This window comes from Clytia hemisphaerica, unplaced genomic scaffold, assembly GCF_902728285.1.
Source record: "Clytia hemisphaerica strain Z4C2 unplaced genomic scaffold, Clytia hemisphaerica genome assembly, whole genome shotgun sequence".
NCBI classification, from domain to species: Eukaryota; Metazoa; Cnidaria; class Hydrozoa; order Leptothecata; family Clytiidae; genus Clytia; species Clytia hemisphaerica.
The window spans coordinates 676698-702961 of NW_027103938.1; the positions used below are offsets into that span (position 1 = coordinate 676698).

Below are 26264 nucleotides of genomic sequence, written 5' to 3' on the forward strand. Positions count from 1 at the left end.
CGGAATTCCCTTTTTTTCTCAAATATTATTACTTTGATTGTAAAAATTGAAAATGAAAAAAATACATGATTTTGTAAATGAACTACTGGAAGAAGCAGTTAAGCACCAGCTTATATGTATCCTGAATTGGAAAAGAGTGTAAAATTAGATCGCACCCAGTAAAAGTTGTCTTCAATGATGGACATGTGAAATACAAATTCATGAGGAGATTGACGGAATTGAAAGAAATTCAGAAGTACGACATGATCAACAGATGATTTGACTAAAATGGAGAGGGATAGTATCGGTCGGGGAATTGCCCGAATACCCTAGAATCGGATGGACTGTTTTAAAGTCCGCCTAAGCAAGAGCTGAGAGCTACCATATACTATTAATCGAGACTTCCAGTTTATAAAATAGCTTTAAAGGGACATAAAAGTACTGACGAAATTTGTAAACAAACCGTATGCAGCATACAAAATCAAAACAAATGTCACATGTCAAAATAAAAAATCAAACCAAATATGGCTTATTTTGATTGTTTCAATTGTTTTACAAGTTTGTTTGGACACAAAGTTGATTTTAATTGTTCTCTTTAATGACACGTGGTTCGCGCAATGTTTACATTTTACTACTGCTATGTCCCTTTAACGTGGACCTCGAACTACTGTCTATCAAGAGTTATTGATTTGATTCTTATAAAGAAGGTTCTTACTGTATAAGAAAAATAGAAATGTTTATTTTGAACGCGATTTATTGCTTACTTTGCAAAAGCTAATTAACCTTCAATTGAGGTGATATCTGTTGAGTAAAAAGACAACACTAAAAACTATTAAACTTTGTTATTCAATAAAATGACATCAACCTTTTTCTTCAAGGCTAAAGTATGTTCCCTATCGTCTTCACCAATCATATCACGGTATTGCTCAAGAACAGACGCCAAATTGTACAAATAATCAACATTGGGACCACTAGGGCCTACAGCTTTCGCTATACGAGCTGCTACATTGTCTAACGTCTCTTCACCGGCATAATTTGGGTTACCCTTGCTGCCCATGTACAGGAAAACATCCATTTCTTTTAAATTAGCGTTGTCAGGTTGAAATAGAACTTTTGTCAATGAATAGCCGCCTTTTTCACGAAAGTTCAAGGTATCCATTGTTTCTTTCACTGATGCTGGCGGTATGTAAAATGCTCTTCCCCATAAAACATTCTATCAAATAAAAATGAATCGAAAACACCTTAAAAAAGACATTGGTTTGTAAATAATTCTTACTACGTCTCGATTTATTAATACACCCCCTTCTCAAAGACCTGGTAGAATTTGGGGGGTAAGGGCCAGTGGGGGTAAAAGTAACGGACTAAAACTCGATGGGGATCGATATTCCCTTATTTTTTATGACCGGGGATTTAAATTCTTTTGTTTTCAAGTCAGAAAATTTAGTGAGGATGGTAAAAATAACATAATATTTTGCATTGAGGATTGGCTTATTTGATTATTTTCAGTGAGGACGAAAATTGGAGAATCATTTTCCACCGGGGACGATATTTTGGCCAATTTCTCCAGTTGGAAGGAAATAGAGCTTTTAACTATATTTTTTACTTGTCAGGGATCCAGAGAGGATTCTGAAAGATTTAGAATCAAGCCTTAACTGAAATGGCTAAAAAAAGGTAAGATATTGCCTCTGATATCTCAAAATTCAGTCCATTCAAACGGAAATAGGAATCACTATTATGCCGAGTATTGCGACTCTGCATATGTGAGTCGTTCGGTCATAACTTAAATCTGTCTCAATATAATTTGCAGCGGAGAAAAAAAGGCTACAACTTTTGATAGAATTCGAATTAGATATTCGAATTTGCGGTTTTGTGCTCGTTGAAAAGACAAACAGGAGTGGATATTCGAATTTGCGGTTTTGTACTCGTTGAAAAGACAACAAGCAACATGCTGAATGGACCTACCTAATGATTAACATCAGATGAAAATAAGAAAAAAGTGACAATAATTGTACAAAAATTCAGAATGGAAAAATAAAGCTTGTGTGTTGAATAATGTAAAATGGTAAAAAGGAATTTCCCCAAATACGAAAATCACTTAAACCATTCAGGCCCAAAAAACCTTTTAAGCTGTTTTTGGCCCAAATTTGCCCAAAATAATTTTCCTTAAAAATCTGGCTCCGTCACATTTTGGGCATTGCCATTTTGCATCATTGTGCAAAAAATCAGAAAAAAATTATGAGTCAACATTGAGAAAAGCTATGTTTTCTTATTTGGTTAAAGGGAATTTCCCCAAAATACGAAAATCTGTCTTTTAAGGCGAATAAGAATTTTCCAGGAAAAACCACTTCAGCCATTCTTTAGAGAATCTTGTCCTCCATCTTTGTACAAAAAATCAGAAAAAAGTAAAGACAGGATTTTGCACAAAGTCCAAAAAACCCTATTTTTAGGCAGTTTTTGGCCCAAATATATTTTTTTTCGGAAATCGGGCTCCGACACATTTTAGGCATTGCCATTTTGCATCATTGTGCAAAAAATCAGAAAAAAATAATGAGTCAACATTGAGAAGAGCTATATTTTCTTATTTGGTTACAGGGAATTTCCCCAAAATACGGAAAATCCGTTTTTTAAGGCGAATAAGAATTTTCCGGGAAAAACCACTTCAGCCATTCTTTAGAGATTCTTGCCCTCCATCTTTGTACAAGAAATCAGAAAAAAGTAATGACAGGATTTTGCACAAAGTCCAAAAAACCCTATTTTTAGGCAGTTTTTGGCCCAAATTTGCCCAAATAAATTTTTTCTCAAAAATCGAGCTCCGTCACGTTCTGGACATTGTCATTTTGCATCATTGTGCAAAAAATCAGAAAAAACTAATGAGCCAATCCTGAGAAAAGCTGGTAACAGACGGACGGACGAACGAACGAACGAACGGACGGACATGGGTTAATTTATAGAACCTCCACCGGGGTACCCGGAGGTAGGTCCAAAAAGGAGTGGAATTATATCAAAAAAAAAAATTCAAAAAATAGGTAGAAAGTTTGAAATCGGCTTAAACAATCTGAGCTTAAGATTTCAGAAATTACTGAGATTCTAATGATTTTAACAGATTTTAAACCCTTTTTAAGTAAAGAAACTAAGCGTATTAAGAACATCGTAAGAACAAATAAGCCTAAAACTTCCAAAAAATAAAGAAGAGCCAAACCTGAGTAAAAATTTACTGGTTCTTGCAAAAAGGCATGTACCCAGCCTCTTTCCTAAGGCCTGATTCTCACTTTTTTATAATTTTGATGGTCGTATCGAATCGAATTTGCTACATTCTATATAAAAAGCAAATCGTCATGGGAACGAGGTTGGCATACACCAAAACTGAAGCGGGTGTAACTTTATATCTTTATTGATACCACGAAAAAGTATAAGAGTTTGGAGAGTAACTGTGTCCGAAAAAAATTGAATTTTAACTAAATTCTTTTTTCATGGTAAAGAGGAAAGGCAAACTTAAATTTTGATGTATCATTTTTTAATTTTAGAAAAGTAGTTATCGAGATATGGAGGCATAAAGTCATTATAAAAAACAGTTAAAAAACGTCAAAAAACAGTATCAAATTAATTGATTAAAGTCTGTCTCGAAATAATTTGCAGCTGGAGAAAAAAATGGCTGTAACCTTTGATAGAATTCGAATCAAGTTGCGATTTTGTGCTCGTTAAAAAGGATATTCGTGAGTGGGATATTATCAAGTAAAAAAATTGAGAAAAAAAAGGAATATGAAAATGAAAAATGAAGAAAAAAATCAACTTTTTGTAGAAATGTGGTATAATTACCATTTTCACAGGAGTGACTCTTCAATCTTAGATCATCATCAATGTGAAAAAACTTTTCAAAAATATTCATTCAATCAAAAGATATCAAACAAAGTTTATTGCTGGTTGATCGACAAAAGGCTGTTTTTTTGTCGTTTTTTACCAGTTTTTACTATTTTTTAGAGTCAACCAGCAATAAACTTTGTTTGATATCTTTTGATTGAATGAATATTTTTGAAAAGTTTTTTCACATTGATGATGATCTAAGATTGAAGAGTCACTCCTGTGAAAATGGTAATTATACCACATTTCTACAAAAAGTTGATTTTTTTCTTCTTCATTTTTCATTTTCATTTTCCTTTCTTTTCTCATTTTTTTTACTTGATAATATTCCACTCACGAATATCTTTTTAACAAGCACTTAATCGCAACTTGATTCGAATTCTATCAAAAGTTACAGCCATTTTTGTCTCCAGCTGCAAATTATTTCGAGACAGACTTTAACAAATACCTTATTGCATGAAAATACGAATTGAAAAATTTCGTGTGAATAAAAAAACCCTTAATTAGAACCAGCCGTGGTGTCCTTAAAAAAGCAAATAAAATTCGTGTTAATTTTTTGCGTGTTAATTTTAAGGCCATTAAAAACTTCTATATTTATTTTCATGTAATAAGGTAAAAAGGGACATCGAGTGAGAAGCATATTTTGATTTCTTTTACCGAAAGGATTCAGAAAAGAATAACAAAGGTTAAAAACTCTTTTTGCTACTTTTGGTACCTTTTATTTTTGTCCAAAATTCGATATTACTTATGTTTGTTTCTTAACGAAACTTTTAAGACAATGAAATAGCAAATGATCAAAGGAAAGATGTTTGTTCTGATACAAATTTGATACTGTCTTTTCTGACGTTTTTTAACTGTTTTTAATAATGACTTTTGACTTTATACCTCCATATCTCGATAACTACTTTTCCAAAATAAAAAAATGATACATCAAAATTCAAGTTTGCCTTTCCTCTTTACCATGAAAAAAGAGTTTAGTTAAAATTCAATTTTTTCGGACACAGTTACCCTCCAAACTCTTATGCTTTTTCGTGGGTCACCCGGTACCTGGAACATTAACCAATAAGACTCTTGTATCAAAGTGGCAAATTATTCCTCTGTCGAATGGTATGGGTTGACCCAGGTGAAAATAAATTCACTTACCAGGTGAATTGTAGCTCCATAAAGAGTATAGAACCTAAACTTCTTTGGATGCACCCATTCTATTAAGCCCATCAATGCAAACCCTCCAATTGTTTTAAGTGTACTCATGCAATGCGTCAAACCACATCACACCAGTATACTTTAATCGTAGAAATTTTAGCGAGACTAATTTTAGCGTATATTAGCGAGTCAGGAAAATCTTACTTCTTTTGGATTTATTTTAACAAATCACGATTTCAAAAAATTTCGCGTGGATAAATTTTAGCGAATACTCGTATTAAATTATTGATTTAATTCGTTTTCTAGCATTTCTTTGCACTGAAACCCTTCCTATTGATAAAAATATATCAAGGCAATATAGCCAGAAATTTCGCGTGGATAAATTTTAGCGATCTGTCGATTCGGCGTGTTTTAGCGAGATTTATTTTAGCGAAAATAGGGAAAACTCGCTAAAACGCTAAAATTAGTCTCGCTAAAATTTCTACGATTAAAGTAGTTAGACCAATTTCCTCGAGATTGTTTTTCTTAAAGCACACTTAAAACAATGGACTACAAATTTATGGTGGGACAAATGGTGAAATACTGAACTCTTACATCTTCTCTTGGAACCAGTGTTACAACCCTTCCAGGCTAAAAAAGATTGAAACAATAATTGAACGTTAATCGCAAAATTGAGAAGGGGGGTTTGGAAAAAACATTTATATGGAATTAAGGTTGTACTGGTGAAGTCTTCGATATTGATATTGTATATACACTACACGCTTTTTTTTATAAGAATACACTTTATAAGAATGTCCATGATGAAAATGGTAAAAAAAACTAAGAATGTACAAAGAATATCACCATATTTTGAGACGTATGTATTAAATGTTAAATCTAGTTTGAATTAGGACCTAAGAATGTTGTAAGAATATTTTAGGATGATATTTTTCCAAAAAAATTAAGAATATCTATGATGAAATGGATTTACACCATTCTTATAAAAAAAGCGTGTAATACACCCCGATTTCGGGCTCAGGGCTGAAGTTGTTTTTGCATTTTAGCTCGTTTAAATGAATCAGAATTTATATAGGGGATATAGAAACGATAGCCCTGACCCACTAAAAATGAATATGGTTTAATATCAGGGGTATGAGTCAGAGCAATTTTTAACAAAAAATGAGCTAAAATGCTAACCAACCCCAAGGCTAACCCGAAATCGGAGGTGCTTATAAAAAAGCGTAGTCATGAAAAGTTAGAGATTAAAGTTTAAATCAAGAACTTACAAATTGAGTAGTTCCTCGATGATCAGTACTTTCTTGCCAAAACCTTCGCGCAAATCCTTTGATGGTACCAAACAAGTCTTTTTCGTATTCAAAGTTAACTTTCCACAACAACGAGCCATAACCAAAGATCCATAATCCTTTGTTCACTTCTATGTTCAACTGCTGGAAATCTTCATTTTGATTTATTATTCGCTTGAAATTCAAATCGGCAGTTTTCTCCACATCAGTCATCGTTCATTTGTTTTTTCTACAGTTTCGAATTTCTTACTGTCTGAAGTTAAAGATAGAAACTTGATATAAATCCTATTAGTACGTTTTATCAAATCAAAGTTTGAAATCTGATCATTGTTCTGTGTGATTCATTTCAAAAATATTCTATAAGAATATTTTAAGGTTTGCAGACTCAAAAAAGCACCTGGTTTCTTAGGAAAATGAACGAAAAATGCTCTCAAAATGTTGAAAATAAGAATATGTTAAGAACATTTTTAGGCTTAAAACTCGAACAGTTAAGAACATCCGATGACTTCAAAAACTTTGGATGTTCTTATAAAAAAACATGTATTTTGACAGGCTGTAATAACTTCCAAGCACACCGACAGATTATCATTTTACATGGCTTTCACCAGAGATATTTCTAATCATAGTACCCAATATATAGACATAGATTTTATATAAATTCCTTGCAAGTAAAATGGAGACGATAGCTAAAACACCTCTATCTCAGGGCTCCCAGTGGAACTCATCGGGATATAATTTCGATCAAAATTACAATGGGGATAGAAATTCATTCGCTTCAAGCTTAAAAACTCCAGAATGAATGGATGGTTTTGGTGTGCAATATTATCGATGGAAGTTCAGATGTTGACACCAAAGTCAATTTTCCAGTGCCACCGGTTGCCACATGGTGTGTGCTCAAAGATAGCTTCTGGAGAATCTAGGAGAGGAACAGTATCCACAAGTTTGTTTAAAATATTACATTTAAAATATTACATATGATTTCAATATTGAAGGACCGAATGCTTCATTCACTAAATAAAGGAGGATATGAACAAAACGACAACAATGAAGATAGGGTTCAACGAGATAAAGGATGCAGATGAACAATCGTCATCTGTCTTGGTGGAATCCTTGCTGGTGCTGACTTCAATTGTCCGCCCTTCATCAGGGGTGGTGACTGGCGACATCTTTTGGAAGTACTTCTCCAACACTTCCAGTGCATCTTCACCTTTAGTGGAACTCTCTTTGTTCAGAAACATACTGTATCCATCACCTCCACTGATCAAATAATCCGAAGAAACGACCTGAAAGAAAACATTCGCCACAAATGAAAAACATCCAAAAAACTAACACATAAATAACTTGTGTATAGATGATTTAGTTGGCCCAGGAAGCAGCGGAATAGGCCTTTAAAACACAACTGGTCGAAAAGATTTGACTTTGTCAGGGCCCATGTGCGCAATTATCAATTGATGAGTCTAGGTTAAAATCGAATTATCTGACTTTCTATTGTGCGCATGCAGACGCATGCGCAATTAACATAACACATAATAAATACCTCCAAGTGATATTGTCAAATCTTTTTCTTCTAAACAGTAAGAGGTTCCTACCTCAAAAAATTAAAGTAATTAATTTTTTATAATCGAAAAAATTCACTACTGTTGTATGGCGACTCTGCAACAAAAAATATGTTGACACTACCAATACTGCTGGGCCTTTACGCCGCTTAGGCTCTCTTGTTTAAAATACCAGATCCTTGTACAGTGCGGGAGAGGGTCACGTGGTAAGGTCGTATGCCGCTAGACTGGACTTTGTTCACGATCTACAAGTCCTAGTTGGTGATGTTACTACGAAACAGTAGAATCGAAAAATCAAGTTTTTTTAATTTTCTTCAGGGTCAATCAAGGGCAAACCATTTTTCTCATTCGTACAATGGAGATGGTAGTAAAATAAAAAAAGACAAGACAAGACATACACCCTCCCAAAAATGGGAATATGCCCTAACCTAAATCAGAGATCACTGCACAATAGTAAAAAGATAAACAAACCTTATAAATTTGTTCTTTTTTGATTTCTTCGTATTTAGGAACACGACATTTGTTACATAAAGCTAAAGCTCTAACCAAGCGACTTCCAACTGGCTTCGTCTTATCGTAGGTGACACGAAATCCTAAAAAAAAAGAAACCTTACATATGACATTCATCACAGTAAAGTTTACATATTCTCTAATACGCTTTATCAATTGCTTTTCAAGCCTGATTCTGTACTATCTACATCTTTGATTAAGTTTTGCGGTAAGACATGTGGTCACAATGATGAAGAAATTAAGTTGCAACAATTTGATCTCTTCTAGCTTGTAAGTGTATTAATACTTTGTATTGGCTATCTTTTGATTGACATTCATTGCATTTTGCTATACATGTATTTTCTGTAAGAATATAAGGCTCCCATGACCTAAATATTAAGAACAAGTTCAGAAAATTTTAAGGCTTTGTAGACTCTAAAACACCCGATTACTTAGGAAAATGGGCAAAAACACTCACAAAATGGTGAAAATAAGAACATGTATTGCTTTTGAATGTAAGTTTGTAAGTTTAAGCTTGTGAAAAGGATAATCCTGAGTAGATTCATTTTAAAATTTCTCATAAAGATTAAAATGAAGATGAAAGATGGTGAAAAACGGGACACATTATTCATTTCTCATCTTATTTCTTGATAAATTTGAGCTTCTCTTTTTCTTGACACCAAGTAGAAACGTCTGGACAAAATCAAAGACTCATTGATATAATCCAGCTTAGTGCATTATCTTATAACCTATCTGTAAATGTCATTCTGTACCTTCAAAGAAAAGAGAGAAATTAATACCTGATACTTGGGGATATCGTCCTTCGTTGTTTTCAATACCAGAAAATCCATGTTCAAATGCTTGAAGTAGATATTTGCCTTTGATTTCCATGAGATCTGCTGTATTTCCGAAAGGACTGATGGTGCTGAGATCTTCTCTATTGATTTGCTCTGTATGAAAAACGAAAAAAATAAAATTTACAGATATTAAAAAGGTTGTAGTAAAGTTTCCACGTGGATACTGTAACTCAGCCTCGAGATTGATTTGACAAAGACTTTGGAAAATATGTATTACCTGGAATAAATTCCTTTGCTCAAACTTGTGTGAAATAAAAGACTATTTATATGTAATGATAGAAATTGATAACGCATGGTCTGTTAGGAACAAAAACTTCAAAATGTTTTCTACGATTTTAACAATCTTGTTTGAGATCCGAGTAACCGTACAATATGATATTAAAGTAAAGGTGCAATAAAACTTTACTCCAGGATTAACTAAAAGAATTACCATCAAATCTTTTGTCAATATTTCCAGATCTAATGCCACCACCATTCCAGATAGCGAGAACAGTTTCAGCCCATTGTTCTGTGGAAGGATTTTTCACTTGGGCGTCAACCAAAGCATCTGCGAAGAAATTTCCCAGGTTGCACTCCTTCAAACGACAAATGGAGCGATCGCCTTCAAGCAATACGTATGTGGTACCAATAGGGTCCTAAAAGGATATCACGTAAATGAGTAGCTTTACAACATATCACTTTAAAAACTTTGTGAGGATTGTGAGTATCGTAAGTGTCTAAATTTACCATCTCGTCTTTAGACTTTCTATTGAAACTATTCTATTGCATAGAAATCTGGATACATGGACTGAGGTTTAAGCTAAAACCCATAATCATGCTTTGTACCATTTTAGTAGCTTACTCAGTGCCAGGAATAGGGTTATGTGCCTAGTTTTTTTCGGTCAATTTCATAACTGACCTCTTCGGAACTCCACTGCCTATAGAACGAACATGTATTCGAAAGTCACGTTAACAATCATTACGAAATGCAATAGAAATGAAGTTATTAAACGAAAACAAAGATACTTTTAAATAATTACCGTTCTTGCTTTGATGATGGGGTCGTCCATTTCATCCACCATTTTTAAAACTTCCTCATCTTCAACATAAGAAGCATTCAACATGATGGGATTTCCTTGAGCTGATAACAATTTACCATTTTCATCGAAAGTCAACTTCAAATTACCCAAATATTTTCCGTAAGTGAAATCTTGGACGACTGGACATTCAGTACCATCATCTCGTTGCACCATGAATGGATAAGGTCCTTCCACTTTCTCCACTGATGGTTGAGGTCCTGAAGAAGAGAGAATTATGAGATTTAATGAATTTTGACAATAATAAGATTTCATGGAAGATCAAAAGCTAACTCAAAAAATGACTAGATTCGTTACCTTCTGGTTAAAAAATGCTTTAAATTTATTGAATAATTTTTTGGGACCAAAAATAAAAATAAATAGATTTCTTACCATTCCACAAAAAGGTGTTTGTGTGTCCTCCGACAACCAAGTCAAGTTCTTTTACTGATCTCGCTATTTCTTGATCCTTTGCATATCCAGCGTGACCCAATGCAATCAAAATATTGACCCCCTGAGCTTTCAATTTCTGAGCTTCTGCTCTGACCGACTCCACAGGATCGCTGAATTTAATGTTTGGGCCTGGTTTTGAGAGCCTAAAAAATAGGAATGTCTCAGTTTAAGATTTCTATTGTCACAAAAATAAAACGTCACCCTTGTTGGTTCATTTTGAATATCTTCTCAGTTTAAGAAATTATAACTTGTCAAAACAACAACCGCGGAAAACGGCTTTTCGGATATTGTTGATAGTTTGATAAAAAATAAATAAATCCTGAGGACTCTCTTAAGAGTTAAAATTCAAATGAAGACTCTAGATACAAGTTTCGGAAAAAATCCGAAAACTCATATTCATGAATACATACCAAGTAATATCTGGGGTAGTGTATCCAATGATACCGATCTTCTTGCCTCCTCTTTCCAAAATTGTGGAAGGGAGATAAATTGGAGGATTTGGCCAATCCGTTTGTTTGGACACATCCATATTTGTGCAAACAATGGGGAAAGATGTATTTTTCATGAAATCGATCAAGTTTTGATCACCATTGTCAAATTCGTGGTTACCAATTGCCTGTAGTAAACAGGAAAATTGTAAAAGTATTTAGTAAGGTGATAAGAGAAAATATCTACACCAGATAATTGTACAAGGCTGATTATAGGTAATCATTTCTAAACCTCCGCTACATAGTAAAAGATAACTTTGGTGGATTAAAAATTCCTGCTATGGTTGTAGTCTTTTCCCTTGTCTATAGACATTAAAGACTCTTTGAGCCCATTTGTGAGATTTTTTGGAGGAAGAGATAAAGGATGCACATTCTGGAGAGAATTGCCACAGAAGAGCGGTTTGGATAAGCTTAAAAAAAGGAGAAATAGGACCTACCATTGCGTCATACTTGATGTAATTCATGAATCTCAAAGCAGCTTTTCCTTTGTAAATAGTAAACCACAGAGTGCCAGCAAATTGATCACCTCCATCAATAAGAATTGTGTTGGGAATGGTCTTACGTAATTCTTCGATCACTGTTTGTCTTCGTGCTACACCGCCGTAACATTTATTACCAGCGGCGTCTTCCGGAGTACACGTACCACCGTAAACGTTAAATTGTTCGATATGCGCGTGTACGTCATTCGTGTGTAAAACCGTCAACTCGAAATTTGCGGCGAAACAGATCGCTAAGTTGAAAGCAATCCACAACAAAGAGGCTTGGTACATTTTGTCTCAAATGCTAAAACAGAAAATCAAATAAATGTTCAAAAAAGTGAGTGTAATATATTCATTCAAATATCTCATTAAAGCCAAAAGTTCATGTCATTGAAACTTTTTTCAATTTTTATTGACCACCCTCGACCACAAAAGCTTAAAATGAAATAAAGTGTAAATTGGTTTTTATTCTTTAATGATTTATTTTGGTTCCACACGCCTCAAATGTCAATTGACAATGTTTTTATTTCAATTAATCTGATGTTTTCTATCCAATTAAGTCTTCCTTTTTAGGGAAAGGATTAAAGATCTGGAGAATCAACTTGGAAATAATGTCCAGACAAACATTGAAAAAAAACATCATCATTTTCTCGACTTCAACATAACGGATTAAAGGTTTTATTTTTACAGAAGTGTTTCCGTTTCATATCAGACACTTATTTCATACCAGGACAGTGTCTGCATATTGTTATATTATGCTAATATAAGCAAAAATTGTTTTTCTTTTCTTCTTTCTAACCAATCTTGCTCCACATCTGTGTCAATCCAACGTGAAAAAGCTTGTGAATTAAAATTGATGAGTATAGTAAACGATATCACACTTATTTAAAAACAAAACCTTTAATAAAAATTTTCCATTCCATAACTACAGCTGTTGTAAAGTATTGTAGTTGAAAATTCTTGAAGACTCAAGATTTCAAACCAATCCTCTCGGAAAATGTCATGACACACCGTGCTCCAAAAATTATTTACAAAGTGTTCTCATGACTTCAGCTAAAAATATTTTCTTCTGATTTAGGTTGTCTTGGAATTACATTTAAAGAAACGATGACGTCATAAGTCGAAACTCATCGCATACAGCATGGTCGAATCCATTCGAATTTTTAGAATGATCACCATTAACGTACAATCGATAGCCCTGATAATTTAAAAAGGCTATGATAATGAGTGTAGTTGATGACCATTTTCGACAGAGGAAATATTTTCAGTTTATGATAGTGATTGGAGAATAATAGAGAACTTACCAAGAACGAACAGCCAACACCACTCACAATGCCACGACGAATGAACAAACGAGTTGTGATATCTGACCATCCCTTTTGTTTCAACAAATTAATGATGGCTGAAGATTGTACTATTGTTAAGCAATTAATTTAATCACAACATCCAAAATCATTTCAAATTGATCCTGATTACACCAATTACACAGGGTCTCTCTCTCCAATTTGCATGCTGATCTGCAACTTTTGCAACCGATCCTTACCGTCCGCACATACCCATCATCCATTTTTGCCTAAGTACCCCCCCCCCCGGGTATAGAATAAATCCAGATATTTTGTTAAAGTCTCAAGAAAGAAAATTGCTTTGCAATTAGTAAGGTAGTAGATATCATCCTAGTTAATGTCATGCTATTGCAATAATTTGTGGTCTGATCAATATGATCGTTAGTAAGGTCATTTTCAAAATTTGAACTGATATTAAATGACCACGGTTGAACCTTGAGATGAAGCGCTCGCATATCGAAATCATTGCATTATTATCATTCGTTCAATGATTTACTTTTAATGAAACGATTATTGAAAATGCGTATTTCGGGTAATGATTAGTGATACCCATGTAGATAAAACAAAAATGTTCAACATTCCATCCACAGGAACTTGGGACTAGAAAACGCACTGTTAGAAACATGAATCGCCCATTCACTTGTGATAACTTGCCAATTTTTATTATTTATTCTAAACAAAAATAACAAAAAAAGATTATAGATGAATAATATCAACTTCAGGTGCACTCCTGTGTCACAAACCCGCTGGGACCTCAGCCCCACCGAAAAATTTGGCAGAAATTCCGTCCCCGGTAGGAAAATACCTGGGAATTTCAGCCTCACTGGGAAATTGACTTTGATTTCATCCCAACCGAAAATCAATGTTAAAAACTGCACTCCAAAACCATCCCCACTGGATTTTTTAACCTTCGAACAATAGAACTTATATCCCCATTTGAATTTCAATTGGAATTTTTATCCTCACTGAGGAAAAATGTTCAGGTGGCCTAAAAGTTGAAAAGAAAGGTATTCAATTGGTCAAAATATAAAATATTTTCTAAAAATATTTAGCAGCGGAAACACTGTAACACACACACTTCCCTCTTCATAGCAGTATGATTTAGTGGACCTTTGCAGGAATGGGTTATGAACCTTAGTGCTTTACCTAGCCTGGATATCTTGACTATAAACTATTTCACAGTCTAGTTTATTTTTGTCTATTGTTTACGATCTGGTTTCCCTAAATTGCCTGCATCCAAATCTGAGGATGCAAATGATTATTGGTCGGTGCGAGCCCAGCCGCTCTTTAAGACTTTCGCGGTTTTTTCGATAGGCCCACCCGCCATATTATTTATTTAAACAACTTTTTGTGAAGTATGAAGAACACCAAAACATTGCAAAAGCTAAACAGCTGACTTACCGGGTGGTTGTTTGCATGTGGCTGGCTTTTTATTATTGTTTTAGGCAGTTTTGACAGTATTAGAGATTTTTTATTGATGCTTTTAATGTTGAGTTTATAATGTGCTTATTAGTATAAGTTTTGGGCTTCTGTAAACAAGTGTTCACTCACAGACAGTATCAAACAAACTGTTTCAGACTGTTTTAGGTGCACCTTACTCTAAAATTTTAGTCATTTTTATTTTTCTAAAATTTTGAGTTCGAGACACCAATGTCATTATAAATTCATTTTGATGTCCTTATAAGTCACCGGGCTAATATCTTGAAACGCCGAAAGCGGCGCAAATTCTAAGCACTACAATTGGAAAGAGCACAAGAAAATCATTCCATACAGTGAGTTTCAAAAGGTTTCATTGATGGAATCTTTAATTATTCTTTAAGGCTTTAAGGCTCATATTTTTACATGTCTAAAAACCGAATAATTCTGATGTATTCAGAGCCTGATAACATAGAAATTTTCAATTTCAAGCCTTGTTGTGGCAGGGTGAAATAAGCGCACAGGAAATGATAGATTCTGAAGTAACGCACCGATCAATTTTAATGATTTTTTTTTCAATTTGTCAAATTAAGGTTGTTTCTTTTTCCATTGGTAAGGCTTCTAATGCGCTTTTAGCTTTAAAACATTTGAAATTAAGATTAAAGTTTAGAATGTCCTAATTTGGACATCAATGTCTCTATAAGGACATCGAAATGATGACTTAATCTACACCCTGTTGTCCTTATCAGGACAACGCCCTAATTAGTCGATTGTTCCTGACTGACATAGTCACGACTCTTTAGAATGAGTAGGTCGTGATATGTTGGGAAGCTTTTGATATAGTACATTTTTACAAGACATCTTGACACATTGCTCACCCCGGAAATCTAGACTGGATGGCGCGATTAAGTGGCCCGGTAGTATATGGTAATATGCTTTTGCTTAGGCGGACTGTAAAACAATCCGCCAGATTTTAGTTGTTTTTGGAAGGTAAAAACAGTATGAAGCAATATTTTTATTTGAGAATAAGGCATTGCAAATCTGTTAATCGTGTTTGTTTCTCATTTTCTCTTTCAACTCTAAGTATTTTTATTGTTATTTGAATTTTTATTTTTTTTCGTCAAAATGGCGACCTCGCCAAATGCTCCTAGTCTACTTCACTGGACTCAGCGTCATAAAAAATTATCAAAAAGCAAAGTTCAGCCAAAAGTAGCTAGGATATCAGGGGCGGTGCGACACCCCTGCAAAACATGCACTCGCAGGGTATGCTCCGGAGTCTTTTTTGTCGCAGCTTGTTTTTAGCCTACCCGGAGTTGTTTTTCCGGATCATTCGTTAGTGTCATTAGATTTATTTTACTGACTTAAAGTCCGCGATAAATATAAGAAAACTGTTTATCAAGTCGCGTTACAGGAAGCGTGAATTCGAGTCTGTATTTTAGATTTTGTGTACAAAAGCGTTTTGCAGGCCTGCACCCTGCAAAATTTTGCAGAAAGACCTGGATGAGGTCAAAATGCAGGGTTTGCCCGGGATTTGATGGCTGTTAGTGTCAAAACATTAAAAGTCGAGACTCGTCAAATGGCTTTAGATGCTTGGAGAAGAAAAAACAGAATACACAGTCCTGATTTTATCTATTTTGTCGCAAATTCTGAAGAATTTGAAGCCTGCACATTTTCGATCTTCTCCAAATTCGTCATCTGAGGGCTGCCATCAAGGTCATCTCAATGTTTGTTTTTCTTCTTATGGTTATCTTCTGAAATCCATTGCAACAAGGAAAGTCAAGTCTGTAAGGTATGTGGTATTTTTTTCTATTATTTTTCATGCCTGCATGTTATCAATTATAATCTGATAAGCATAAGTGCAGGAAAAACTGCTTCCCTTCAGTCCCTTCCCCCTCTTTCTCTACTTATCTGCCTATGGCCTATGACTTGTCATAATTTTTGGTAATCAACAAAACCACTTGTTGTGTGTGGTGAGTGAGTGGTGAGTGAGTGGCCAATCATGAAATATTTATAAGATATTTGATCAATCGGGGTACGTACTTACTGTTTGTTTGGCCAATCACTCTGGCTAAGAAAAGGTTGACGACAGGAGATGAATATGTGGCAATTTAAGAGGCACAGGGACAACCAACCTATTGTGGTTTTATTTTGAAATGAGAGAAAAAAAATAACATTGAAAATTTTGTGATTCTGACCTTGACACCCTAATGTTTTTAATATGTTTTGGCCGGTTAAAAAAATTTTCTGGGGAGAGAAAAAGATCTGTGTGGGTCTTTCGCACACTATTTTGAGGTACACAAACATAATGTATTTGACTATGTTTAGTTTGCGGGCCAGCACCTGCCAGTCAAGTACTGGTCATAAAAACTGCACGACAATCTTAAAAATGATTTCTCTATTTTGTTTTAGTTCTCTTCCAAATGGAAATTGCCTGTACAGTTCCATTTCTCTCCATCTTGTGGGCAACAATTCTTTGATGGATACACTTCGATGCCTTGCACGTGTGCAGAACTTTTCCTGAATTGTAAGTATTATTCTCAGAACCAAAAAAACCCATCCAATAAGTTTAGTAGATTGGCTCAGTCATGAAGCATTGCGGTTGGCGGTTACCCACAGTCAGCCGGTTATCATATAAGATTAATTTCATTGGTTATCCAGTTGTCGTTTGACTTAAATTTTGTTGTTTTGTGTTTGTTAAATATGTAGGTGTAGCTTGCAAAGATCCTAATTCCCTCTTCATTATATACTTTCAGGTTAGTTGCCGTTGCAATCATACTGTCCAGTAGCCCCTAGATCAATGGATTATTTTGCACCTTCACGTGGTTGGTACGAAATCTTTGTAAACACTGACAAAGTCTGCTAATAAGATCAGTGAAACCATATTTAACTTAAAGGAAACAACAGAATGGAATAATTCAATCAAAATGATGTGTACCTAACATTTAGTTTCTTGGAAGTTTTTGGATTCAAAATTTTCCCTGTAAACTGGATACTGTATCAATATTTGTCATGTAATGAAAAGTACATCTTGATTTGATTTTGATATGTAATTGCCAATGCAAATGAATTTGGATGCATAATGTATAAAATTTATAACACAACAACTGAATTTTGATACCAAACATAAAACATGCTGCATTATGTACATAATGAATAAATGAGTTTCTGATGACATATGGTTTGTTTTCAATTCGGATTGGGCTCTTCCAGAAAAAGTCCGTACATGGGGGGTGGAGGATATAATGTCCAGGGGGTTCATGACTCGCTTTGTCCATGGGGTAGAAAACAATTGTCCAAGGGGTAGATATCATTTGTCCAGGGGGTAAATACCATTTGTCCAAGGGTATATTTTTTGCTGTCCATGGGTTGAATTAGACTAATTTGTCCTAGGGTGGTGGGTGATATGTGATATGTCCATGGGGAGAACATGAGGACATGATTGTTCATGGGGAGACCTGGAGACCTTAGACCCGAGGACATGTTGCAGAGGACATGTTGTTTTCCTGTTTTCCATCCCCTGCTGTTTTCCAAAACCCTGAGGACATGTTGTCCATGGGTGAGAGAACATATGTGTTGTCCATGGGGGAGACCTGACTGTTGGAGAGAATGTCCATGGGTCGGTCGTGTCATTTGTCCAGGGGTTGGAGAAGGGTCCTTGTTTGTCCATGGGGGAGAAATCAGGATGTTTTGTCCATGGGTATTGATAATATTGATAACGTATTATTACTATTATTATTACCTTATTACCTTAATGTCAGAAATTTTAGCGACCAGAAAAGTTCGCAAGTTAGACCATTCACAAATTTTTTCGTATTTAGTGGGATCTTAATTTCGCGATTCAACAGTATTACTTAAATTAATAAACCTTTTTTCTTTGAAAATACAAAGAATAACTACCTCTTTTCCTTTGGAAATACAAAGAAAGTTTACTTTATTTACCTTGGAAAATACAAAGAATAACTACCTCTTTTCCTATGGAAATACAAAGAATATTTACTCTTTTTACCTTGGAAAATACAAAGAATAACTACCTTTTTTCCTTTGGAAATACAAAGAATGTTTACTCTATTTACCTTGGAAAATACAAAGAATAACTACCTATTTTCCTTTGGAAATACAAAGAATATTTACTCTATTTACCTTGGAAAATACAAAGAATAACTACCTTTTTTCCTTTGGAAATACAAAGAATGTTTACTTTATTTATCTTGGAAAATACAAAGAATAACTACCTCTTTTCCTTCGGAAATACAAAGAATGTTTACTCTATTTACCTTGGAAAATACAAAGAATAACTACCTCTTTTCCTTTGAAACTACAAAGAATGTTTACTCTATTTACCTTGGAAAATACAAAGAATAACTACCTCTTTTCCTTTGGAAATACAAAGAATGTTTACTCTATTTACCTTGGAAAATACAAAGAATAACTACCTTTTTCCTTTGGAAATAAAAAGAATGTTCACTACTCTATTTACCTTGGAAAATACAAAGAATAACTACCTCTTTTCCTTTGGAAATACAAAGAATATTTACTTTATTTACCTTGGAAAATACAATTAATAACTACCTCTTTTCCTTCGGAAATACAAAGAATGTTTACTTTATTTATCTTGGAAAATACAAAGAATAACTACCTCATTTCCTTTAAAAATACAAAACACATAACACTCATCAACGATGTAAAAATAATAGATAACCAACTTGCCTTGATTCTCAAAAAACGTCCGTGTTACGGTTGTTCAAATATTAATGACATTTTGCATCGTAAAAAGTGCAATTAAATAAAAACTTGCTTCATTTGCAACCTTCTATTGGACAAAATCGATCACGTGATGTATATTTTTCCAAAATTTGGGTTAGAAAAAGTGTATTTTCCTATAGGCAGCCTCAGAGAAGGAATTTTTTAATTAGATATTATTGTTCCATAAACATGCATCTGTTTAATTTGTATCATGCAACCTTCATGCACTTTTCATACGTGAGATATCGCATTTCAAATCACACATATATTTTTCAGATAACAGCATTTTATGAGCGTTTATTTATCCAGATGAAGATTAAGTGGTATCAGGCCGATCCGTAGTCAATTTGTCTAAAGATTGGTACCTTTATCTTTTGAAAAAAATTCCAAAATTTGTAGTAAATAACAATTCAAACTTCTATCAATTCAGTGGATGTCAAAAAGTGTGTCAAAATCTAGCTAAAAGCATAACACGCACTGCACACAGAGCTTTTTAATAGGGTGCTCATTTCAATAGGAAAACAATGGTTGTTCTCTTGGGATAAGTGCCTTCCAGAGGTAGTTGGTTATCTATTATTTTTACATCGTTGCACTCATATTCTTTCAAATATTGAAGATATGCAGGTTTCATTTTCCTTTTACGATACAGGATATCCGACATTAATTTTCCATGAAATTCATGTTACAATTATTTTCTTTCAAGTAACAAAGACATGCAGATTTAATTTTCCTTCAAGAATACAAGACACGTCACATTCGTGTTCCTTTAAAAATACAAGAAATGAATTGTTCTTTTTCGTTTTGAAATACAAGAAAAGTAAAGTTTATTTTCTTATAAAATATTCCAGAGATACAGCTTTTACTTTCCATAAAACACAAGACAAATTACTTTTCTTCAAATATTCAAGTAAAGTAGCTCATTGGTCAGCCCCGACGACTCTTCAAATCTCTTTTTTTCCAGCGTCTCCAGTGTTGCTTTTTATTCCGATTTATTGGTATAATTCCGATTTCGGATTATTTTCGGAAACAACTTTGGCGCGAAAAATATTTTTTCTTGGAAGAGAAAAGGAACACATAACTTCATTAAATAAAAGATTTGCGTATAATAATAAAAGAACACTATAATTAAAAGAAAAAAGTGAAAAATACGATTTTTTTTGTTTATTCAATAAATTGAAAGAAGCTATTGCATTGTAAATAAATAGAGAGTGTAACAGTGGCGTGGTGGCAGGGGTGCCAGGGGGACCAGGCCTCCCCCAGCAGAGCCCTTTTGAGAAGGGGCGCCCAAAAATAAGGGACGCCAAGAAGGATTTTTCAGGCGCCCATATCGAAAGATTGACAAATAAAAAAACAAAAATGGCGCCCCTCATCACCTCAAAATTTTCTTGGCTCGCTTCGTTCGCACACTCCCTTTTTTGTGTTCATAATGAGCGTATAGAGAGAACCGCCAAAAACAAAAAAAAATCTTTAAAAAGGGCGCCATATTTGCCTTGGCCACCCCAGAGAAATGTTCCCACCACGCCACTGGCAGTGTAAAAGAAAGTTTTTTATGATTGGTTTTGAGGCTTTCTTGTCTGGAGAGTTTTTGTGTGTAAGAAAGGAACGTCAAAGTGTGGCGTAACATAAACTTAGAATCGCCATAACTTTTGATTGAGTTATCGAAACTGGACGAAATTTCCTAAGCAGCTTCCTCAATATAAAATGCCCACGCTTGAGACGTATGTACTTACTAAATGTTAAGTCTAGTCCTTACCTAAGAATGCTATAATAATATTTTAGGATGATTTTCCCAAAAAAGTTAAGAATATCCATGATGAAATGGATTTACACCATTCTTATAAAGAAAAGCGTGTAATCTATCATATCTCTGGCTGCTTTGGACAAATTCAACTTTGTGTTAAACTTTTTTTGTCTGAAGTTCAACCAAAATGAGCTTTTCAACCTCTTTGGCTTTAACATCGAATTAGGTTTCTTGATCGTACTTCCTTCTAATCGTTTTAAGCTTATTGGGCTGACCTTCCAGCGCAGCTGGTTTATTTTCTAATTAAAATATAAGAGATGTAATGTTCATTCTCCTAAAATAAAAGGCATGATGTGTTCATTTTCTTTCAAAATTACAAGACATGATGGGTTAATCTTCTTAAAAATACAACGGAAACAGTGTTAATTCAACCAGGGTTTGAATTAACGACTCGTGATTCACGAGTTAGTTTTGGCTCAGATGAAAAGAATCACGAATCAAAAGAATTAGAAATTTAAAAAAATTAGGAGGAAAAAAATTCATTTCTCTAGCTGTTAGTGTTAAAGAAAGTATCTTGGAAGAAATTTTCGCGGAATTTAATTTCGCGAATCAGAGTTTCAAAATGGCAAATTTCGCGGCATTTAATTTCGCGAATGAGCCGATTTTAAAAGTTTCACGGAATTTAATTTCGCGATTGAGAAGAATTTATCAACTTAGATTAACTTTGAAGCATCATGGAGGTGTTTATATTTGTTTATATTTGATAAAAAATACACGTTATAATGCTTAAAAATCAATCGTGTCCATCTTTTTGGTAATACCTGGTCAAAAACAACAAAATAAAAGAAGAAGAAAAAAAACCAAATTTCGCGATTTAACAATTTTGGTGTGTTTCGCGGAATTTAATCTCGCAAATTACACCCAAATTCGCGAAATTAAATTCCGCAAAAATTTCTTCCGCGAAAATTTCTTCCCTTAAGGTATATAAAATAGTCTAAATAGCCTATGATAGGCAAATCAGCCTATGATAGGCTAATTTGAAGGTGTCCTTGACTGTCATTAATTACAAAAAGCTGATGGCGTGAGTTTGTTAGTTGTGTTTACTTTGTGATATTTTTTATCTAAGAATCAACTGACTTTTCATTCTATTAATAAGCTCATTTAATATGCAAAACACTATTTATTTGATCTTCAACGCCCAGAAAGCCTACTAGACAAACAAACTTTTTCTTCACTAATTTAATATGCATAACACTATTTATTTGAGCTTTTAAACATTCAGAAAACTTCTTAGACAAAACTATTTATTTGATCTGTTTGATCTGTAATGTCCAGAAAGTATGCTAAACAAACACAATTTTGAAGAGTGATATAATAGCATTTTTCTTGCGTGTAAATAAAACATTTGCAAGAAAAAAAAGCACGCTCCATCATTTGAAGAAAGTGAATGAAATTGCGTCTTCTTTAATAACTACACACAAGTTTTATTCTTTGAAAAATGACTAAAAAATATATACGATGATGGTCTAAGAAAAACGATCTCCAAAGCTACAAAATTAAGTTCTATTTTACTTGAAGTTTGTTTTTTAAGGAATTTTTTCACGAATCACTTTTGAAAAGTTAAATCAAACCCTGTCCACTACATAAAAAATAAGGAATTCTTCTATCTTTACCTGTCAATCAATCGTCCCGGCTTTCAATCAACCGTTCTGGCTGTCAATCAACTTCACCCCTCGAATTCATTCAGTTTTGCAAAGTTTGATTTTTATAAACTCATAAAGCAAAATTAATATATCAACTTCAATTCATCTGTACTTAGACTTTAAAGCGAACCTGAAATTGAGGCCTCAAAACAATCATATCTGTAATAGGGGTACGGGAATGTGTCGCTTTCACCTCCACGAGTCCCACCCACGCACAACGCAGGGTCGCAAAAACTCCTAAATAGGAAAATCGCTCCCTGGACTTCCCTTTTTGGGAAAGAATCTAGAGATTTGTTTCGAGGGAATTTTATTCAAATTGACCTAACGGTGACACCTTTTCATTCGGTCCAATTATACATAAAATAAAGGTTCTTAACAGTTGGCGACATATTCATGAGATTGGATTCCTTTTTTTAAGGTACACGAATATTACTAGTCATTTTAAACACGAATTGAAAAATTTCGTGTTAATAAAAACCCCCTTGATTAAAACCAACCACGGTGTCCTTGAAAAAGTAATAAAATTCGTGTTAATTTTTGGCTATTTTCGTCCACATCTTTAGAGCGTACTGGGCTATGAAGGCTGAACGCATCCCCTTTGATATGTTACACATTTTTTATAAGCAACTGAGCGTGAACTTGGACAGCAACCAAAAATAACTATTAAGGACGTATTTCCGGCATTATTTGGCATTAAAATACCAAATTTGAGCTATTTTGGACATAAAATGATATAAAAAGCCAAAATCTTTGAAGTTGCTTGGCATTTTTGGCTCAAAATCCTTAAGTAACTTTTTGGCTAAAGTCCGGAAATTCCTTAGCAACTCCAGCCCTGAGCCGAAAATTTGGGTTGCTTGTAAAAAAAAAGGTGATGATATAGGGGCTGTGTATCGTGTTTAAAATTCTCGTCCGCGTGTTTTTTTAGTTTTAGAAACTTGATAGCTTGATTTAGTAAGTTAGGAGAGATTTTTAAATTTCATTAAATTTTAATTAAAAATTTGAATAATACAATAATTAGATTACTGGAGCCTTTCTATAAAATTGAAGCAGGTTACCCTAAAACTAGAATAACTCTGGGACAGGAATTTTATACACGATACGCATCCCCTATATCAAAAACAATTCTGACGATGCGCGCGGCGGCGCCGCCTATGGGCTATATGATACAAGATCTGTTATCAAACCCGATCAAACCCTATCCAGACGTTTCTTTTTTAAGGCTTTCCTCGCAAAATCAGGGGTGAAGCTCTTTCCAAAAACCAGTGACTGATTTAAAATTTTGGTCGGAGAAAAACAAATTTGAAAGCACATTCTATCTACTAAAATGGAAGTTTTTCCCCAACATATTTTTCGCCAAAAGGTATATCGTGTGTGACAAAAGAAAAAATCTAAAAACAAAGAGAGAAATGAGTTTTTCTCCTTTTTAAATCAATAGGACACCCTCCAAATAGATTCAATATCAGTTTATTTGTTGAGGGTCTTAGTTTTAGATTTCTAAAAATTATTAGGGCATTCGATTTCATCGCGGATTTCATCGTGAGTATTGTATTCTTAATGTAAATACTGTACTTGCAAATAAAAAGATTTTGATGTCGGCGGAGGACTCGGGGAGAGTCACACCCCTTGTTGATTGACAGAGGTGCGCCGCTGTCTGAGGATGGAAATATTGAAATTGACGAGTGAATCAGGATTGATAAAATTGAAAACTTAAGTTTTACGCCGAGATTGTATATTTTAGGCCTAGCAAAGAAGCATAGTATGGTTTTATTTTGGAAGAAAAGGCTTGTGAAAATTGTAAAAATCACGAAAAATCGGTGGTCAATCAATAATCATTCGACTATTGCTATCTGCTCGCTTCATATCGCTTAGGTTTTTTTTTCCTTTATTTTACTCATTATTGCTGTTTAAATGAAACAACTTCCCAAAAAAGACAAGTTTCTTTTTATTAAAATCTAATAAAAGTCATTGACGTCATCGTCAGTCTTTTGTTTATTAATAGAAACATTCTATTGATACTTGATATCTTATTCGTTTATCAAAGAAGCAAAATTTTCTCACGCGCATTCTTTCTTTACATATTTTATATAAAGATAGCCATTTAAAGCCATTGACCTTTTACATAGTTAAAATGTATGTTGATTCAGCAGATTGAAATAAATAGAATCTTTTGTAATGAATAAAGAAAAATGTGGAGCAAGATTTTTTTCTTCCTTTTATTTACAAATTTGAAAGGACTCTTTTATTAAAATTTTGCTGACATCAGTTTCAGACGAGTCGGGTGTATATAACACCGTATAATCCCTTTAAAACTAAAATTTTTCCAATTTGTTCTGAAAGTATGTTTCAGCTAGAAATGATGATGTGTTCTGACGAGACAGGGGTATAATCAAGGTCATCTAACGTGCTCTGGTTGTCTAGGTAACCCTACAAAGCTTCAGAACACATCTTTTGTAGAGAAAAAAACGAGAAAACACATTATTTTACAAGTTTATCTTGCCGTAAAGCTTTCCTAGATTTCAGAACACACCTAACCATAAAGTAATGATAACTTTAGAGACAGGTAGTGCAATATAAAAGTTTCCTAGAAAATAGAACACATCATTTGTATAGAAAAACTGAAGATCATAACATGTGGTCTCCTAGAAGATATGAACACATATTTCTAAAAATTGCTTCGTCAACTGCTTCTGGAGATTAGCATTAGAACCTAAGAATACAATTCTTAGAGCATTTTTAACTGTAAATAATTGCCTCCCATACCCCAGTGATAAGGCTCATCATACTTTCACAAAAATGCAATTTTATGCTTCAGGTGCCCGGGGGGGGGGGGTACTTAGGCAAAATGGGTGCCGGTTATGTGCGAGCCATAAGGGTAGTCTCTCAAAGGGGTACAAATTCAAAGGTTAGTCTCTGAAAGGGTCCCAAAATCACGAAAATAAAAAATTTCTCTCTCAAAGGGTCATGATTTCCAAATATTTTGACCAAAATTTGGAAAAAATGCATGGAAAATTTAGGAAAAGTCTCTCAAAGGGTCCCAAAATCACCAAGATTTTGTCTCTCAAAGGGTCGATTTTTGATTTTCGGCTCGGACATACCCCGGGGGGGTACTAGGATTGATGGGTGTCGGGTATGTGCGTGCCAGACCTCTGGACCCTTACCCTTAGAGAGACTGAATTTTGGTGAAAAGGTGACCCTTAGAGAGACTCAGTGTAGAAAAACCCAACCCTTAGAGAGACTTTTTCACAAAAAATTTCTATAATGGGCCAAAGAAATTCGATTTTTAAAAGAATTTCTCCAATTTTCGAAAAATTTCTCTAATTTTTGAAAAATTTTCTCACTTTTTTGACTTTTCACTTTTCTTTGACCCGAGTTTGTGAAAAAACCGACCCTTAGAGAGACTGATTTTGACTTTTGTTGTTTTGGTAACCCTTAGAGAGACTTTGGGAGGGTGAAAAACCCTACCCTTAAGGCACGCACATACCCAGCACGCATTTTTGCCTAAGTACCCCCCCCGGGGGACATACCCGCCACCTCGCAAACCTAGTACCCCCCCCCCCCGGGTTCAGGTGTGTACAGTATTACACGTTGAATTTAGGTTGAATCAAGTAACTCTTATAATCTAAAACAGAAAAGAAAACCTCTCGAATATTTGTTTAAAATGGACAAAATAGTATTAAG

General features: G+C 34.3%; 2 protein-coding genes across 3 annotated transcripts; both read right to left on the reverse strand.

Annotated features, from left to right (window-relative positions):
* Positions 1 to 715: 715 nt before the first annotated feature.
* LOC136809876 (putative glutathione-specific gamma-glutamylcyclotransferase 2) lies at positions 716 to 6515 on the reverse strand. Its single transcript, XM_067066434.1, has 3 exons — positions 6246 to 6515; positions 5575 to 5610; positions 716 to 1192 (listed from the first exon to the last, which is right to left on the reverse strand). Exons 1-3 carry the CDS (start codon positions 6474 to 6476, stop codon positions 812 to 814), a joined length of 648 nt encoding a protein of 215 aa, XP_066922535.1. The 5' UTR covers positions 6477 to 6515; the 3' UTR covers positions 716 to 811.
* A 330-nt stretch (positions 6516 to 6845) lies between these two features.
* On the reverse strand, positions 6846 to 12997 carry LOC136809912 (snake venom 5'-nucleotidase-like). Of its 2 annotated transcripts, none has more exons than XM_067066478.1 (9): positions 12945 to 12997; positions 11599 to 11944; positions 11084 to 11289; positions 10614 to 10816; positions 10185 to 10441; positions 9596 to 9800; positions 9109 to 9258; positions 8291 to 8412; positions 6846 to 7546 (listed from the first exon to the last, which is right to left on the reverse strand). In XM_067066478.1, exons 2-9 carry the CDS (start codon positions 11929 to 11931, stop codon positions 7274 to 7276), a joined length of 1749 nt encoding a protein of 582 aa, XP_066922579.1. In that variant the 5' UTR covers positions 11932 to 11944; positions 12945 to 12997; the 3' UTR covers positions 6846 to 7273. The 2 variants fall into 2 exon arrangements, with proteins under 2 accessions (XP_066922579.1, XP_066922580.1); XM_067066479.1 differs by lacking the exon at positions 12945 to 12997 and adding an exon at positions 12368 to 12385.
* Positions 12998 to 26264: the final 13267 nt, after the last annotated feature.

What these genes read in the sequence shown, in the direction of transcription:
- LOC136809876 (XM_067066434.1), bottom strand. Translation starts at nt 6,476, where the DNA reads ATGACTGATGTGGAGAAAACTGCCGATTTGAATTTCAAGCGAATAATA. An exon ending in ATCGAGGAACTACTCAATTT is followed by an intron (nt 5,611 to 6,245) that starts GTAAGTTCTTGA and finishes AATCTTTTTTAG; the next exon opens with CCTGGAAGGGTTGTAACACT. An exon ending in CACTGGTTCCAAGAGAAGAT is followed by an intron (nt 1,193 to 5,574) that starts GTAAGAGTTCAG and finishes TTTATTTGATAG; the next exon opens with AATGTTTTATGGGGAAGAGC.
- LOC136809912 (XM_067066478.1), bottom strand. Translation starts at nt 11,931, where the DNA reads ATGTACCAAGCCTCTTTGTTGTGGATTGCTTTCAACTTAGCGATCTGT. An exon ending in ACTACCCCAGATATTACTTG is followed by an intron (nt 10,817 to 11,083) that starts GTATGTATTCAT and finishes CCTATTTTTTAG; the next exon opens with GCTCTCAAAACCAGGCCCAA. An exon ending in CCATCATCAAAGCAAGAACG is followed by an intron (nt 9,801 to 10,184) that starts GTAATTATTTAA and finishes ATATCCTTTTAG; the next exon opens with GACCCTATTGGTACCACATA.